The sequence below is a fragment of the Chiloscyllium plagiosum genome, unplaced genomic scaffold, assembly GCF_037043375.1.
Source record: "Chiloscyllium plagiosum isolate Xiang-an unplaced genomic scaffold, Cpla_swu_hap1 HiC_scaffold_31, whole genome shotgun sequence".
In the NCBI taxonomy this organism is placed as follows: domain Eukaryota; kingdom Metazoa; phylum Chordata; class Chondrichthyes; order Orectolobiformes; family Hemiscylliidae; genus Chiloscyllium; species Chiloscyllium plagiosum.
The window spans coordinates 77,138,827-77,155,600 of NW_028270169.1; the positions used below are offsets into that span (position 1 = coordinate 77,138,827).

The 16,774-nt window shown below is 43.5% G+C and overlaps 1 protein-coding gene across 2 annotated transcripts in view; it reads left to right on the plus strand.

Annotated features, from left to right (window-relative positions):
• LOC148142076 (putative G protein-coupled receptor 139) overlaps nt 1-16,774 on the plus strand; it is a 77,283-nt gene that overhangs the window by 6,064 nt on the left and 54,445 nt on the right. Inside the window, exon 3 of one of the 2 annotated variants that reach the window (XM_087977075.1) lies at nt 3,442-3,612. In XM_087977075.1, the coding sequence (XP_087833201.1) occupies nt 3,442-3,612 (171 nt within the window). Of the gene's footprint in view, nt 1-3,441; nt 3,613-16,774 lie in introns of those variants that run through there. The other variant, XM_087977074.1, reaches the window with a different exon arrangement.

The following is a 16,774-nucleotide window of genomic DNA, read 5'->3' on the forward strand; positions in this document are numbered from 1 at the left end:
ATGTTCAGGATTCCAAAAAGTAGTCAGGAGCTGCGGCACGATATACACCAGGAGATAGAAACGATGCATAGAAAAGGCAAAGTACAGTAGTCATGGGAGATTTCAATACACGGGGCGGGGGTGGGGGTGGGGACTGGGAAAATCAATTTGTTAGTGGTTCGCAGGAAAAATAATTTGTGCAATATCTTCGATAGAGTTTTTTTTTTGAGCTGCTTGTGCTGGAGCCCACTCAGGAACAGGCAATACTGGGATTAGTGTTGTGCAATGAGGCAGACTGTGTAAGAGAACTTTAACTAAGGAACACGAAGGAAGCAGTAATCATAATATGATTGAATTTATTCTGCAATTTAAGAGGGAGAAGATAGAATGAGAGGTAATGGTATTTCAGCTGTATAAAGTCAACTACAGAGGCATGAGGGAGGAGCTGGGTAGAATTGACTGCGATGGGGTCTAGCATGAAAAAACAGTAGAACAGCAATGGCAGAAGTATCTGCGAGTAACTCAGGAGACACAACAGAGATTCTTCCCGAGAAAAAAAAAACAGGCTAGTACTGGGGAGGATGAAGCAACCATGGCTGCTTAGGTTAGAAATCAGACAACACCACGTTATAGTCCAACAGGTTTAATTGGAAGCACACGAGCTTTCAGAGTGCGGGTCCTTCAACAGGTGTTTGTGTCGGAAGTCAGGGACAGAATAAAAGCAAAAGCGCAAGCGTATAATATGACGAAGGACAGAGGAAAACCAGACGATTTGGAAGCTCACAAAGACCAACAGAGGACAACAAAATAATAAGAATGGAGGGATGAGATTAAATATGAGGGTAAGCTTGCCAGTTAAATCAAGGGAAGTTTTAAGATTTTCTTTAGCTATAAAAAGGGCAAAGTCGAGACAAAAGTGGACATTGTGCTGCTGGAAAATGGCACAGGACAGACAGTAGTGAGCAATAAAGAAATGGCCGAGGACACGAATAATTTCCCAACAGTTAAAGAATGTGACGGGGCAAAGCTCAGTATGTCACCCATCGCCAAGGCAAACAGGGTAGAAAAGCTAAATGGGCTGAAGATGCATAAATCACCTGGACCGCAAGGACTACACCACAGTGTTCAAACAGAGAAAGCTCAGATGTAGTGGAGGCATTAGTAGTGATCTTTCAGGAATCATAAGAATCAGGGAATGTCCCAGAGGACTGGAATAGCGCTAATGCAAAATCACTGTTTACAGAGGGAATAAGGCAGAAGACAGAAAATTACACACCAAATAGCCTAACTTCAATCATGGGTAAGATCCTGGAAACGATCGGGAAGGATAAGATTTCTGAATATTTGGAGATGTATAGTAATATAGGGTAAAGTCAGCATGGTATCATCAAGAGGAGGTCATGCCTGACACATCTGCTTGAACTTTTTGAGAAAGTAACGACCAGCTTAGACCCAGGAGCGCCAATGGATGTTATTACCCGGACCTCAAGAAGGTTTTTGACGAGTGCCACACAGAAGACTATTGATTAAGATGAGGGCCTATTGTGACAGAGGCAAAGTGGATTGAAGTTTGGCTGTTTGGCCAAAAGCAGGTAGCGGGGATAAAATGGTCCTTCTCAGGATGGCAGCCAGTGCAAAAATGTGTTCTGCAAGACTCAGTGTTAGGACAACTTTTCACGTTGTACATTAATGATCTAGATGTTGGAACGGAGGGAATTCTGGCTAAGTTTGCAGACACTACAAAGATATGTAGAGGGACAGGTAGCAGGAGGCAGAGAAGCTGCGGAAGGATTTGGACAGGTTAGGAGATGGGCAAAGCAGTGGCAGATGGAGTAAAATATGGACTAGTATGAGGTCATTAGTATGGACTATTTTCTAAATGGGGAGAAAATTCAGAAGTCTGAAATGCAAAGAGACTTGGGAATCCTAGTCCAGGCGTCTCTCAAGGTAAACTTGCAAGTTGAGTCAGGAGTTAGGAAGGCAAATACAATGAAGTGACTTATTTCAAGGGAAATTGAAGTTAAAAGTGGAGATGTATTTACAAAGCACTAAAAAGCTCCGGTCAGGCCACATTTAGATTATTGTGTGCAATTTTGGGTCCTATATCTCAGCAGATATGTACTGGCCCTGGAGCGTGTTCAGAGGAGGTTCACTGGAATGGTCCCAGGAATGAAAAGCTTAACATATGAGGAACGTGTGAGGGCTTGGGTCGATATCCGATGGGGTTTAGAAGGATGGGGGGGGGGGGGGGGGGGATCTAATTCAAACTTACAGAATACTGAATGACCTGGAAAGAGTGGATTTTTGGAAAATGTGTCCATTCGTAGGAAAGACTAGGATCAGAAGCACAGCCATAGATAATAGCGAAGACCTTTTACAACAGAGATAATGAGTAACTTCTTCAGCCAGAGCATTGTGAGTCTATGGAATTCACTGCCACAGAAGGCTGTGGAGGCCAGGTCATTGAGTATGTTTAAGCCTGCATAGGATAGGTTCTCGGTTGTAAAGAGGATCAAGGGAAATGGGAAGAATGGGTTTGAGAAATTTATCAGCTTTAATTGATGTTTGAGCAGACTAGATGGACTGAATGGTCAAGTTTCTACTTCCATGTCTTCTGCTCGTATGGTCTTTAGTAATATTTGCTCTCCTCAGTCCTCACTGTAGATTTATACTTGCTTCTGATTTTCAAATGATTTATAAAGAGAATCGTTCTAATACTGATGAATGGGCAATATAATGTTCCCTCACTCTCGTCTCAGCTGCCATATCCCCCAATTCTGAATGTTTTCCATCTCCTCCCCAATGCCATAATCACATTGTAATTGAAGTCCAGTAAGTGGCACTTCATCACAGTTGATTGGCATTAATAAATCAACAGCATGACCCTTACCTGCCCTCTCTGACTTTGGAGTAGCACTCTGAATTGCATTTGTCAGGGACAATTCTCTGTTAACGCATCCATGCCGTTTGTCTATTATAACCCCATGTTGTCTTAGGCACATTTTCCTGTCAGATTATCGACTATAAAAGTTGTCTCAATATTTTATTTATATTGTAATGAACGATGACTAATTGCAGACTGTATGTTTCCAATTATAAACAGAGAAACCCACTTATGTTCTGACAATCCTATGTCATTACTCCCATATCCAATGCAGATTGAATGATAACTAACAATCAATCGAAAATCAACAACATTCCTTCCCTCAGCCACTCTCACATGTCCCACTCCGAATATGTAACTTTTACACATTATTTTGAAATTTAATAATAACTGTATTGAATTGAAAGGAGTTAAATGGAGCTATTTGTTCAGTGACTGTGATTAATGTCGGTCGTATTGGATCCTAAATGTGTTCTTCGCATAAGGACTGGGTTCGATGTGATATCCCATAGTATGACCAGGAGCATCACCGACAGCAATTACAGGAATCAGCCCCTCCAGAGAGAGGGGAAGGAGAGATCAGAATCTGAGAACATTTGACTGGAACGTTCCAACAATGAACAGGAGTTTATCCGAAGGCCTTTACTACCTTTCTCAGCCTTCGATATCATTAGCATCACGGTTCGAAGATATCCTTTGGATTCCTCAAGGTGGTTACTATCCCATCCTCGCTATAGTTAGTGTTCCTAGTAAGTCATTCTCTTTGTCTATTAAACCGGGCTGAACTGCGTTTCTGCTCATGTTAGGTAAATTTTGGAAAAGGGGAAATCAGTCTCTTCACTTCCAATCAAAAATTCATTTCCTGATAAATTCTATAAAGCAAATTACTATTTATAAATAGCTCACTGATATGCGAGAAGGAATCAGACTGTTCTCAAACTCCATAATCCTTCTAGCCCTGCATAGATCGACATTTCCATATCCTCCCCACTCACCAATCCTGCCCAGTACCACCGTTATGATGTCCCGGTCTAATCGCCAGCCTCAGTGCAACTTCTGAATAAATTTCATTATTTGTGCCACTATGAAATCTGGATTCATCTGTTTCAAGTCCCTTCTAACCACATGTCCATGACAAGATAATTATACTTGAGATGTTTAACTTGTTCTCTCCACAGAATTTGTCAGACAGGAAGATAGTGCGTGATGCTTAAGTCATTGACTCTTCATGTAGAGGCACGGAATAATAATCTGTTGATGTCTCATGAAGCAAGTTGGTGAATTTAAAAGAAACTGTCATTATTTGTAATAAACAGAAGCCCATCTGCTTGTGTCATGTCCTTTAGAGAAGGCAATGGGTTATCCTTCCTTGGTCAGGTCTCCATGTAACTGCAAACCCACAGCAATGTGGTTTATTCTTTACTGTCCAGTAAAACAGCTGAACCAGCCATTCAGTTCAAGATAGGCATAAGATGCTGGTCTGACCAGGGCCTCATATACATCGTGAAAAAAAACAAAAGTAAAGATAACTCCCTTCTGCTTCCTGTTTCCCATATTCCTACTGCTCATTTCCATCAGGTCACTATTCCTTATTTTAGGTGTATTCCATCTCATTGCGTCTGTCCCCGAGAGTGATGTCCATCTCAATCGGCACTTCGGGTGCTGGTTTTATTGATACTGGCATACAGATGTAAGGAAGTTGTACATTTCTCTTCAGTAGCAATATATAGAGAATTATGCTTATTACGCCACAAGAAAGAAATAGAGACGACGAAGTGAGGGAAAGTAATTATTGCGATCATCCCTGAGAGTGTTGTTGAGGCAGTATTTAGGGTATTGTCCACAGATTTTCTCTCCTTTATAAGGAATGATCTCGTTACCACAGAGAGAGTGCAAAGGTGTTCCACCAACTAATCCCTGGGATGATGGTACCATGAGGAGTGAGTGAAGATTAAGCTGTCATACTGTGAGAGAATAAAATGGGATTGAATTGGACCTTCAGGGGGATGGACAATCACACATGATGTTCTAAACAGATACTTATCCGGTGATAAATCCCACGGCTTCTTTTTTTACTAAGTTTATGAAATTCCAGATACTTTTAGTTCCTCTGAGAACATTCCCACAGCCTACCCTACTCCCCATATCAATGAGAGAGCAGGAAATCCATACTTTGAATAAAAACTCCAAATATTGGTGTGTGATCCTGCACTGAACGTCATGTTATTCACAATCCCAACATTAGCCACAATAGCTTCAATCTAAAACAGTTAAATATTCCCACCACCTTCTGACCCCCACGGAGAACATGGGTCTGCCTTTTCGGAGATGGAAGTTTCCTTGAGACTTGACAGAAAACATCTCACTTCCCTCCTCACTGCCAGCAAACCACTGTAAAGTAGCACATGTTCCACAGACAATAGGCAATAGACAATAGGTGCAGGAGTAGGCCATTCTGCCCCTCGAGCCTGCACCGCCATTCAATATGATCATGGCTGATCATTCCTAATCAGTATCCTCTTCCTGCCTTATCTCCATAACACTTGATTCCGCTATCTTTGAGAGCTCTATCAAACTCTTTCTTAAATGATTCCAGAGACTGGACCTCCACTGCCCTCTGGGGCAGAGCATTCCACACAGCCACCACTCTCTGGGTGAAGAAGGTTCTCCTCATCTCTGTCCGAATTGGTCTACCCCTGTCCTCTGGTTCGGCACTCACCCATCAGCGGAAACATGTTTGCTGCTGTCAGAGTGTCCAATCCTTTCTTAATCTTATATGTCTCAATCAGATCCCCTCTCAGTCTTCTAAACTCAAGGGTATACAAGTCCAGTCGCTTCAGTCTTTCAGTGTAAGGTAATCCCGCCATTCCAGGAATTGACCTCGTGAACCTACGCTGCACTCCCTCAATAGCCAGAATGTCTTTCCTCAAATTTGGAGACCAGATCTGCACACAGTACTCCAGGTTGGTCTCACCAGAGCCCCGTACAGCTGCAGAAGCACCTCACTGCTTCTATACTCAATTCCTTTTATTATGAAGGCCAGCATGAAATTAGCCTTCTTCACTACCTGCTGTACCTGCATGTTTACCCTCATTGACTGGTGTACAAGAACACCCAGATCTCTCTGTACTGCCCCTTTACCTAAATTGATTCAATTGAGGTAGTAATCTGCCTTCCTGTTCTTGCCACCAAAGTGGATAACCATACATTTATCCACATTAAACTGCATCTGCCATGCATCTGCCCACTCACCTAACTTGTCAATGGAGTCACGATGAACATCATGATCTGCTCCTGTGATTTGTCATGTTGGAGCATCAGTGACATCCTCCTGTTCCTGTATAAGCCTTTGTGAGGCTGAATGGCCTCTTCCTGGTCCCATGGAACAGTTTCGAGAGACTGTTTGGGCTCCACCTGTTCCTGTTTAACAGTTCGATGTGCTGACTAGACCCCTCCTCTTCCTATGTAACAGGCAGGAGTAATGAATGTGCTGCGACTCTTCCTGTTCAGTAGTTTCGATGGGCTGAATGATAGCTCATATTCGTGTGTAACCAGCTTGAGATGTTGAATGAGCTCCTCTTTTAACTGTGGAAATGTGCAGTGTCTGGCCGTGCTTTTCTCAGAACTGCAGTTCAATGCCCCAGAAAATACCGACACTTTAACAGCACAAACTGGAAATCTGTCCGTGTCTTGCTGCACATGTACACAGACTGCTTCAGGAGCTGAGGCGGGGAAATGTTCTGAACAATGAGTGATCTTCAGTGACCATCCCCATTACTGACGTAATGATGCGGAAGGACATTGATGACGCAGCTGAAGATGATTGTGTCGAGGAAGCTACCCTGAGGATTTCCTGTAGGGATGTCCCGGGACTGAAAGGATTGATGTCCACCTACCATGAACATCTACCTCTGTGCGATGGCTGACCCCCCAGTGGAGAGATTGTGGCAGATTCCTATTAAATCAAATTTAGTCAACGTTTCTTGACACCATCCTGAGTCGACTCCGGCCTTGATATCAGGGTCTGTCATTCTCACATGAACTGCTGTGTTCACCTCATTTGAACATACATATAGGTTACTGTGTATGTTTGGAGAGTGTAATCTTCTCATAGATGATAATGAATGTCAGGAATTATCTGGTCTAGAGAGTTTGGTGAGCTAGATCACTGAATGAATTTACAGAGGAGGTAGGTGGGGTTTTGACCTGCCATAGAATTGAGGGATGTGAAGAATTGGGATCCATAATCTTATATAATGTCACGGCAGGCCTGACCATTCGAATTACCATCCGATCTTGTTCCTTATGTTCTCATAATCTGTAATTAGAAAGTTAATGGTTGTAATTTTCCTGAACATTCCGTTATTAGATGTTGCAGTTAGAGAGAGCAAAGCATTTTATGAGTCATCTCTGGGTGAGGTATGGGGACTGTATTCACAGTGAATCTGGGTCTGCACCACGACCAAATGAAGCACAAGTTGCAGAGAGGAGGCACTCTATAAATAGACCAGAGGTGTCTTTTGATCCCAGCTTGGGTTTTGAAATAACATTTTTCAACCCACGCCAAACGGTGTGTGACAATTGTGAGGGACAGAAGAAGATCCTGTATTACTGTGGACCAGGTATTTCGAGCAAATTGCCTCCATCTACTCCTGTGCAGGAGCTGTGAGGAATATAGGAACATCGGAGTGAGGAGTAGGAGTGGGTCATTAGGCACTTTGTCTTTGCTCTGCCACGCACTAAGTTCGTAGCTGATCGTGGTCTCAGCAGTACTTCTTCTGAACGTGCACGATTTTCCTATATTCACTTGTCTATCAAATATTTAACAGACACAACTTTGAATAAATGTAAACATCCAGGCACCACAAACTTCTGGGGAAGGGAATTCCCACTTGAACAGTCCTTTTAGAGTTTGTCATTCGAGCTGCAATCAATGTTGCAGGGTCAGTGTTTCCTTTTGCAGTCACACTGCTCCACTGTTTAAAACAAATTTCAAAGTTTAGTAAAATGGCGAATGATATAAATGTCAGCCTGGCTCATCTGCTACAAAAAGTTGAACACACACACACACACACACACACACACACACACACACACACACACACACACACACACACACACACACACACACACACACACACACACACACACACACACACACACACACACACACTCACACACACACAGACACACCTTAAGACAAAACAGAAAGATGGAAGCTTTCCAGAGGTTCATAATAGTTGATCTCATAACAAGTGGATATATGATAGACTGTCCCAAATGTTATTCTGTCCTCTGAAGTGATTCGATTAGATTCCCTACAGTGTGGAAACAGGTCCTTTGGCCCAAAAAGTCCACGCTGACGCTCCGAGAATGAACCCACCCAGTGCCATTTCCCTCTGGCTAATGCACCAATCACTATGTGTAATTTAGCATGGCTAATTCACCAGACCTGCACGAGGAAACTGGAACACCTGGAAGAAGCCAGCGCAGACATGGGGAGAATATGCAAATTCCACACAGACAGTCGCCCGAGGCTGGAATCAAACCTGGGACCCCAGTGCTGTGAGGCAGCAGTGCTAACCAATGAGCCACCGTGTCGCCCACTCTGCTCAGACAAGTTACTTGTGATGTGATTTCTCCCCAAAATATTTGAATTTAGATGAATTCCCTTCACTTCAGAAGGTGGGGAGTTTCCTATGAATCTCTCACCAGGGATTCTCCACGACTCTTCAGGTCGAGATGAGTCAGAAATGTAATAGAACATAGAACATAGAACAATACAGCACAGAAGAGGCCCTTCGGCCCACGATGTTGTGCCGAACATTTGTCCTAGCTTAAGAACCCATCCATGTACCTATCCAATTGCCACTTAAAGGTCGCCAAGAATTCTGACTCTGCCACTCCCACAGGCAGCGCATTCCATGCCCCCACCACTCTCTCGGTAAAGAAACTAGCCCTAACATCCCCCCTATACATTCCACCCTTCACCTTAAATTTATGTCCCCTTGTAACACTCTGTTGTACCCGGGGAAAAAGTTTCTGACTGTCTACTCTATCAATTCCTCTGATCATCTTATAAACCTCTATCAAGTCACCCCTCATCCTTCGCCGTTCCAATGAGAAAAGGCCTAGCACTCTCAACCTATCCTCGTACGACCTATTCTCCATTCCAGGCAACATCCTGGTAAATCTTCTCTTCACACTCTCCAAGTCTTCCACATCTTTCCTAAAGTGAGGCGACCAGAACTGCACACAGTACTCCAAATGTGGCCTAACCAAGGAACTGTACAACTGCAACATCACTTCACGACTCTTGAATTCAATCCCTCTGCTAATGAACGCTAATGCACCATAGGCCTTCTTCCAAGCTCTATCCATCTGAGTGGCAACTTTCAAAGATCTATGAACATTGACCCCAAGATCCCTCTGCTCCTTCACCTTACTAAGATCCCTACCGTTAACCTTGTATTCTGCATTCTTATTTGTCCTTCCAAAATGGACAACATCACACTTGACAGGGTTGAACTCCATCTGCCACTCCTCAGTCCAGCTCTACATCATATCTAAGTCCCTTTGCAGACGACTACAGAACCTCCTCACTATTCACAACTCCACCAATCTTCGTATCATCTGCAAATTTACTGACCCACCCTTCGACTCCCTCATCCAAGTCATTAATAAGAATTACAAACTGCAGAGGACCCAGAACTGATCCCTGCGGAACTCCACTTGTAACTGGGCTCCAGGCCGAATATTTACCATCTACCACCACACTCTGACTTCGACCGGTTAGCCAGTTTTCTATCCAACTGTCCAAATTTCCCTCTATCCCATGCCTCCTGACTTTCCACATAAGTCTACCATGGGGAACCTTATCAAATGCCTTACTAAAATCCATGTACACTACATCCACTGCTCTACCCTCATCCACATGCTTGGTCACCTCCTCAAAGAATTCAATAAGACTTGTAAGGCAAGACCTACCCCTCACAAATCCGTGCTGGCAGTCCCTAATCAAGCTGTGTCTTTCCAGATACTCATAAATCCTAACCCTCAGTACGCTTTCCATTACTTTGCCTACCACCGAAGTAAGACTAACTGGCCTGTAATTCCCGAGGTTATCCCTTTTCCCTTTATTGAACAGGGGCACAACATTCGCCACTCTCCAGTCCCCTGGTACCACCCCCGTTGACAGTGAAGACGAAAAGATCAATGCCAACGGTTCTGCAATTTCCTCTCTTGCTTCCCACATAATCCTAGGATATATCCCGTCAGGCCCGGTGGACTTGTCTATTCTCAAGTTGTTCAAACGTCCAACACATCTTCCTTCCTAACAAGTATCTCTTCTAGCTTACTAGTCCGTTTCACACTCTCCTCGTCAACAATACGGTCCCTCTCGTTTGTAAATACTGAATAAAAGTACTCATTCAAGACCCGTCCTATCTCTTCCGACTCAATACACAGTCTCCCACTACTGTCCTTGATCGGACCGACCCTCGTTCTCGTCATTCTCATGTTTCTCACATACGCATAAAAGGCCTTGGGGTTATCCTTGATCCTATCCGCCAAAGATTTTTCATGCCTTCTCTTAGCTCTCATAATCCCTTTCTTCAGCTCCCTTCTGGCTCTCCTGTATCCCTCCAATGCTCTGTCTGAACCTTGTTTCCTCAACCTTATGTAAGCCTTCTTCTTCCTCTTTACAAGACATTCAACCTCCCTCGTCAACCAAGGTTCCCTCACACGACCATCTATTTCCTGCCTGAGAGGTATATACATATCAAGGATACGTTGTATCAGTTCCTTGAAATAGTTCCACATTTCCACGACATCCTTCCCTGACAGGCTATGCTCCCAACTTATGCTACTCAGATCTTGTCTTACAGCATCGTATTTAACCTTCCCCCAATTGTAAAACCTACCCTGTTGCACGCACCTATCGCACTCCATAATCAAGGTGAAAGTCACAGAATTGTGGTCACCATCACCAAAATGTTCACCCACTAACAAGCCCATCACTTGTCCCGGTTCGTTGTCAAGTACTAAATCCAATATGGCCTCCCCTCTGTTTGAACAATCGACATACTGAGTTAGAAAAGCTTCCTGGACAAACTGCACAAATACTGCTTCATCCAATCTACTTGATCTAAAGATCTTCCAATCCATAATTGGGAAGTTGAAATCGCCACGACTACTACCCTGTGGCTTCACCACCTTTCCAAAATCTGTTTCCCAATCTGTTTTTCCACATCTCTGCTGCTATTGGGTGACTGCTCCTTTCCTATTTCTGACTTCAGCCCATACTACCTCCAAAGGCAGATCTCCCTCGAACTGCCTTTCTGCAGCCGTTATACCATTTCTAATTGGCAACGCCACCCCGCTCCTTTGTTTACCACTCCCCCTAATCTTACTGATGCATCTGTAACCAGGAACCTCCAGCAACCATTCCTGTTATCCATAATCCCGACAGCAACAACAATACCGTCATTATAAAAGAGTTAACTCTTGCCAGCAGTGTAGAGAGAACGAAAGACTTTTTATGCTACAGGAAAGAAACGGAGATGTCTAAGAGGAAAAAGACTTATTGTGATCATTGTTGTTGAGGCAGCATTTGGGATATTGTGGACAGACTTTCTCTCCTTTATAAGGAATGATCGCTTTGCCACAGAGAGAGAGCAATGGGGTTTCACCAGACTAATCCCTGGGATGATGGTGCCATGAGGAGAGAATGATGATCAATCTCCGGCGTTGTGAGAGAATGAGACGCGATTGCATTGAACCTTGGGGGGAGGGACAGTCACTCACGATGTTCTAAATAGACACTGATACGGTGAAAAATTCCATGGCTTATTTTTTACTCGGGTTACATGACTGTCAATAGTTTAAGAGCATCTGAGAATATTCCCCTCACTCCACACCCAATCCCCATTTCCATGGGAGAGACAGCGGACCAGTCTTTGAATAAACCCTCCCCACATTAATACAGTGCATTCGGTGTGTGCTCCTGTACTGAAAGTCTCGTTATCCACAATCCCTACTGCAGCCACAATACCTTCATGCTAAAACAGTTAACTTTTCCCACCAGATTCTGACCCCCATGGAGAACATGGGTGTGTCTTCTCGGAGATGCAAGTTGCCTCCTTGAGACTTGGCACAAATCATTTGGTTCCCTCCTCACTGCCAGCAAACCTTGTTAAATTAGCACACATTCTACAAACAATGAAACCATGATTAACACCATGGTCTCCTCTATCAGTGCAGTCTCGGTTTCATTAGTTTGTCATGTTGGAATATCAATGACCCCCTCTTGTTCCTGTATAACTGACTCGTGGGGATGAATAGCCTCTTCCTGGTCTCATGGAACAGGTTTCAGTGTCTGATTGGGCTCTGCCTGTTCCGGTTTAACAGCTCAATGCACTGAACAGACCACTCTTCTTCCTGTGTAACAGGCAGGAGTATTGAATGTGCTGTCACTTTTCCTGTTCCTGCATGCAAACTCATACCCATGTGCAACCACCTTGAAATGCTGAATGAGATCCTCTTTTAACTGCGGATATGTGCTGGGTCTGGCTGTACTGTTACATAAATGTTACCGACACTTAAACAGAACAAACCGGAATGCTGTCCGGGTCTTGCTTCTCCTGGACACAGGATGGTTCAGGAGCCGATGGGGGACAAAATGTTCTGAAAATTGTGTGATCTTCAGTCATCATACCTACTTCCGGTCTTATGATGGGAAAAGACATTGATGGAGCAGCTGATGATGTTTGTGCTGAGGAGGCTAACGTGAGGATCTCCTGCAGAGATGACCTGAAACTGAGAGGATTGTTGGCGACTGACCTCAAACCTCTTTATTGTGTTCTGAAAGACCCCACCCAGTGGGCAAGTTGCACCTGATTCCCATTAAGCTCAAATAAGTAGGTGGTCCCGATGCCATTCTGAGTCAAATATTACCTTGGTATCAAAGCCATTCACTCTTTCCTGACCCCTTTTGTTCACATCTTGTTCATATCAATAGGTGACAATATATGTGTAGGGAGTGTTTTCCTCTCACAGAAGGTAATCACTGCCAGGAAGTATCTGGGCTAGAGAAGTAGGGGAGCTACATCACTGAAAATATTTAAGGGGGAGGTAGATGGATTTTTGACTTGTCAGAGAGCTAAGGGGTGAAGAATTGGGCATTAAAGAGGAGCTAATGTCAACAGTAGATTAGCCATGATGGTATACAATGGCTTGATCATCTGAATTACCTGATCATGTTCCTTTTGTCCTCATATTCAGTAATTGCAATGTTAATGATTGTAATTTTCCTGAACCTTCTTTTATTGAACGTTGCAATCAGAGAGAGTAAAGTATTTTGTGAGTCATCTCTGGTTGAGCTATGGGGACTGTGTTCACAGTGATTCTGGGTCTATAATATGACCAACAAATGAACCTTAAGGTGCAGAGAGGAAACACTCTTTAATGAGACCAGAGGCGTCTTTTGAACCAAATAACATTTTCCAACCGACGCCAAACCATGTGTGACAGTCTTGAGGGACTGAATGAGATCCTGTGTTACTGTTGACCAGGTATCTGGGACAAGTGGCCTCCATCTGCTCCTTGCAGGAGCTGTGAGGGGTTGAATAGAACATAGCAACATAGGACTGAGCAGCAGGAGTGGGCCATTAAATACTTTATCACCTCTCCATGTGCTTTTAGTCTCAGCAGCACATTTCTGTCTGTATACCATTTTACTACATACAAAAAACAACTTTGAATAAATGTAACCATTCAGGCACCACAATCCTCTGTGGAAGGGAATTTCCACTTGAACAGCCCTTTGAGAATTTCTAATTTGTGTTCCAACAAGTGTTGGAGAATCACTATGTCATTTTCCAGTCCCACTCCTCCACTAGCTACACCAATCTTTAATGCAACCAGTTTAGTGATGTGGCCAATGATACAGGTCTCAGAGTAGGTCATTTTCTAGAAAAATGTGAGACACAGAAAGTTGAACCCATCACAAATGTTAAAATGACAGAATGTCACAAATGTTATTCTGCCTTTGAAGTTGTTCTGCTCTCACAAGCTACTGGTAGTGGGATTTCTTTCTGGAACAGTTGGATTTTGCTGAATTCCCTTCGTTTCAGGCAGTGGAGCGATTCCAATGAATCCTCAGCAGGAATCCTTCACAAGTAGTAAAGATAACTCAGGGATTTTTTGGTCTCACACTTTGCTATCGGGGGGAACAAAGTAAGAGAGAGTGATCAATCAGCTGCTGCTTCTCAGACAGGGAACATTTTTCACCCTTTCTGTGTTGGAACAAACAATTATGTCAACTAAACACCAAACTGGACCATGTGCGATCTCCTGGAACATTCTCTAGAAAACCTGATTAGGGATTATATGCAGGTGCGTCATTGCTCTTGTTGTACACAATTCCTTCCAATCGCAAAAATGTCCCCACTTTATAATTTGATGACATGCTTACACGTGTCTGTGTAATTTGTAACTATTGGTAGGTGTCTTCATAGTATGTGTGTTAATATAAATGTATCTTTTCCTTAAAGTTTATTCTCTAGCTTTAGTCTCCCTGACAGGAGATAATATGCATCCAGTTGATACACTTCTCAGAAAGTCATGGATGGTTCAATACTATTTCTCAGCTAAGATCAAAACTGATAATCCCCCATAACAAAAGGCCGGCATTCCAGAAATGAGTAAAGGGAAACCTCTTTGAAACTCTTCGAAAAGAATTACATCATTTTATTTTAGTTTAGGGGATCAAACCTGCACACAGTGTACTAGGTGTGGTCTCAGAAATGCCCTGTACAGACGCAGTAAAACATTCCTGCAATTAAACCTGATACGTTTTGCCAAAAACAGCATTATTCCACTTAACTTCTCAATCACTTGCTGCATCTGACTTCATATGATTCATGTCGAAAGAACATGGAAACCTCCTCTATCACAGCGTTCTGCAATCGCTCTCCATTAAAATTGTTTACCATTGTTTCATCTTTCATGCCAAAATAGACAACTTACCTTATGTTATTTCTGCTGAAGGTTTGCTCACTAACCTTCCCTGCCTGCATCACTTTGAAGACTCACTACCTCCATTTGGCGACACATTGAATGACTTTCTTGATGTACGAACTAATTCAGCTCCAAGCTATTCTCTCTCCTTCCTCCAGATCTTTGATAAAGATTACGGATCATTGATAACCCTACAGTGATCTCTGAGGCACTCCATCAGTTAAAGCTTTGCAGCCTAAAAAATAAACATTTGTCTCTACTCTCTATTTCCTGTCAGCGACAGATTCCCTGTTCCTGTGGAGCAGCTCAGGTCGGTTGAATGGCCTCCTCCTAGACTGTGTAGTGTCCTGAACCAGCTGAAGTACTTCAATCTATATTCCTGTGTCATTCCTTAGAGGGGCAGAATGGTCTCCTCCTATCTCATTGTAACGATCCTGTCTTACTTCATGGAATGGTCCCCAACCGTGTAACAGCCTCGAGGGGTGGATTGAGGGAATAGCACATAGGGTAGGGACAGCAGTATATCTCTGTAACGGCCTCGAGGGCTGGATTGAGGGAACAACACATGGAGTAGGTGCAGAAGTTGCCCATTCTGCTGCACCATTCAGAATGCTCATGGCTGATCCGAGTGTGCCTGACCATCCATTTCCTGTCTGTTCCCAATAAACACTGACCCTTCTGTCCAGTAAAGGTGACTCGAGCTCAGCCTTGAATATCTTCAATAACCGAGTCTTCACTGCTCCCTGAGGATGAAGACACCACAGTTAGCACAATACTAAAGTGAAAGGAACATCCTTATTTCATTGTGGGACAACTGTTATTTTAAAACTGTGTTAACTGAACATCAAATCACCACCTCTTTTCAGAATAAGGACAGATTAATTAGGAATAAAGATAAACCATTCCTGACTCCAAACCTGATAGCATAATACCGCAGGAGCATTAAGGAAATGAGTAGATTGAGGCCATATAGCCTATCGAGTCTGCAATTCCATTCAATAATTTCTTTTATGTACCTCGACCTCATTCTTCTGCCTTCTCCCTGGAATCCTTGAGCAACTTACAAATCAAAAGCATATCGATTTGTGTCTTAATGACACAGTGTATGTGCCTCTGCGTGTCTGCATGTGTATAAGTGAGCGTGTGTCGGTATGTGTGTGTGTGTGTGTCTGTGCCTGTGTGTTTGTGTGTCTGTATGTGTGTGTGTGTGCCTGCGTATGTGTGTGTGTGTCCATGTGCTTGTTATCTGTGTGTTTGTGTGTCTATATCTGTCTGTCTGTGTTTCAGTCTGTGTTGCTATCTGTATTTATGTCTATTTGTATGCGACTGTATATGTCTCTGTGTGTTTATACGTGTGTGTATGCCTATCTCCTTGTAAGTATTGTGTGTGTTCGTCTGTGTATTTCTGTGTCTGCGTCTCTGTACACTTAGGTATCTGGGTTTATTTTTTGTAAGTGAAAGGACTGTTGTTAGAACTGCCAGTGAGTTTAAACTGTGAATTGTCCTTCACTGAACATTGCTCCTTAACTGGTCAGTAGGACGTGGATGTTTCAGGTTCTCCACACGAGGCGTCCTGGTCATCTCCAGCTCTTTAAGAGTCCTCCCCACATGGCGGGGGGATGAGAGTGAGGGAACGGATATCGGGCACTCCACTACCCGACTTGGACCGTTCTATCCTATTCCAGGCGGTTTCTCCTGGAATGGGAAAAAGGGATGGAGGGAGATTGGGAATGTGGACTCTGCTGTTTGTGCTGGTGTAGGTGGGGGGGTGGAGTTGTGAGGTGCCTGGAATAAGTCAGTCAACAGATTTGAATCCATATAGTATTATTAGTTACTGAATCCAATAGTGAGCGTGGTAGTCCCTGAGCCTTATTTGGAGACAGAGCGTGAACC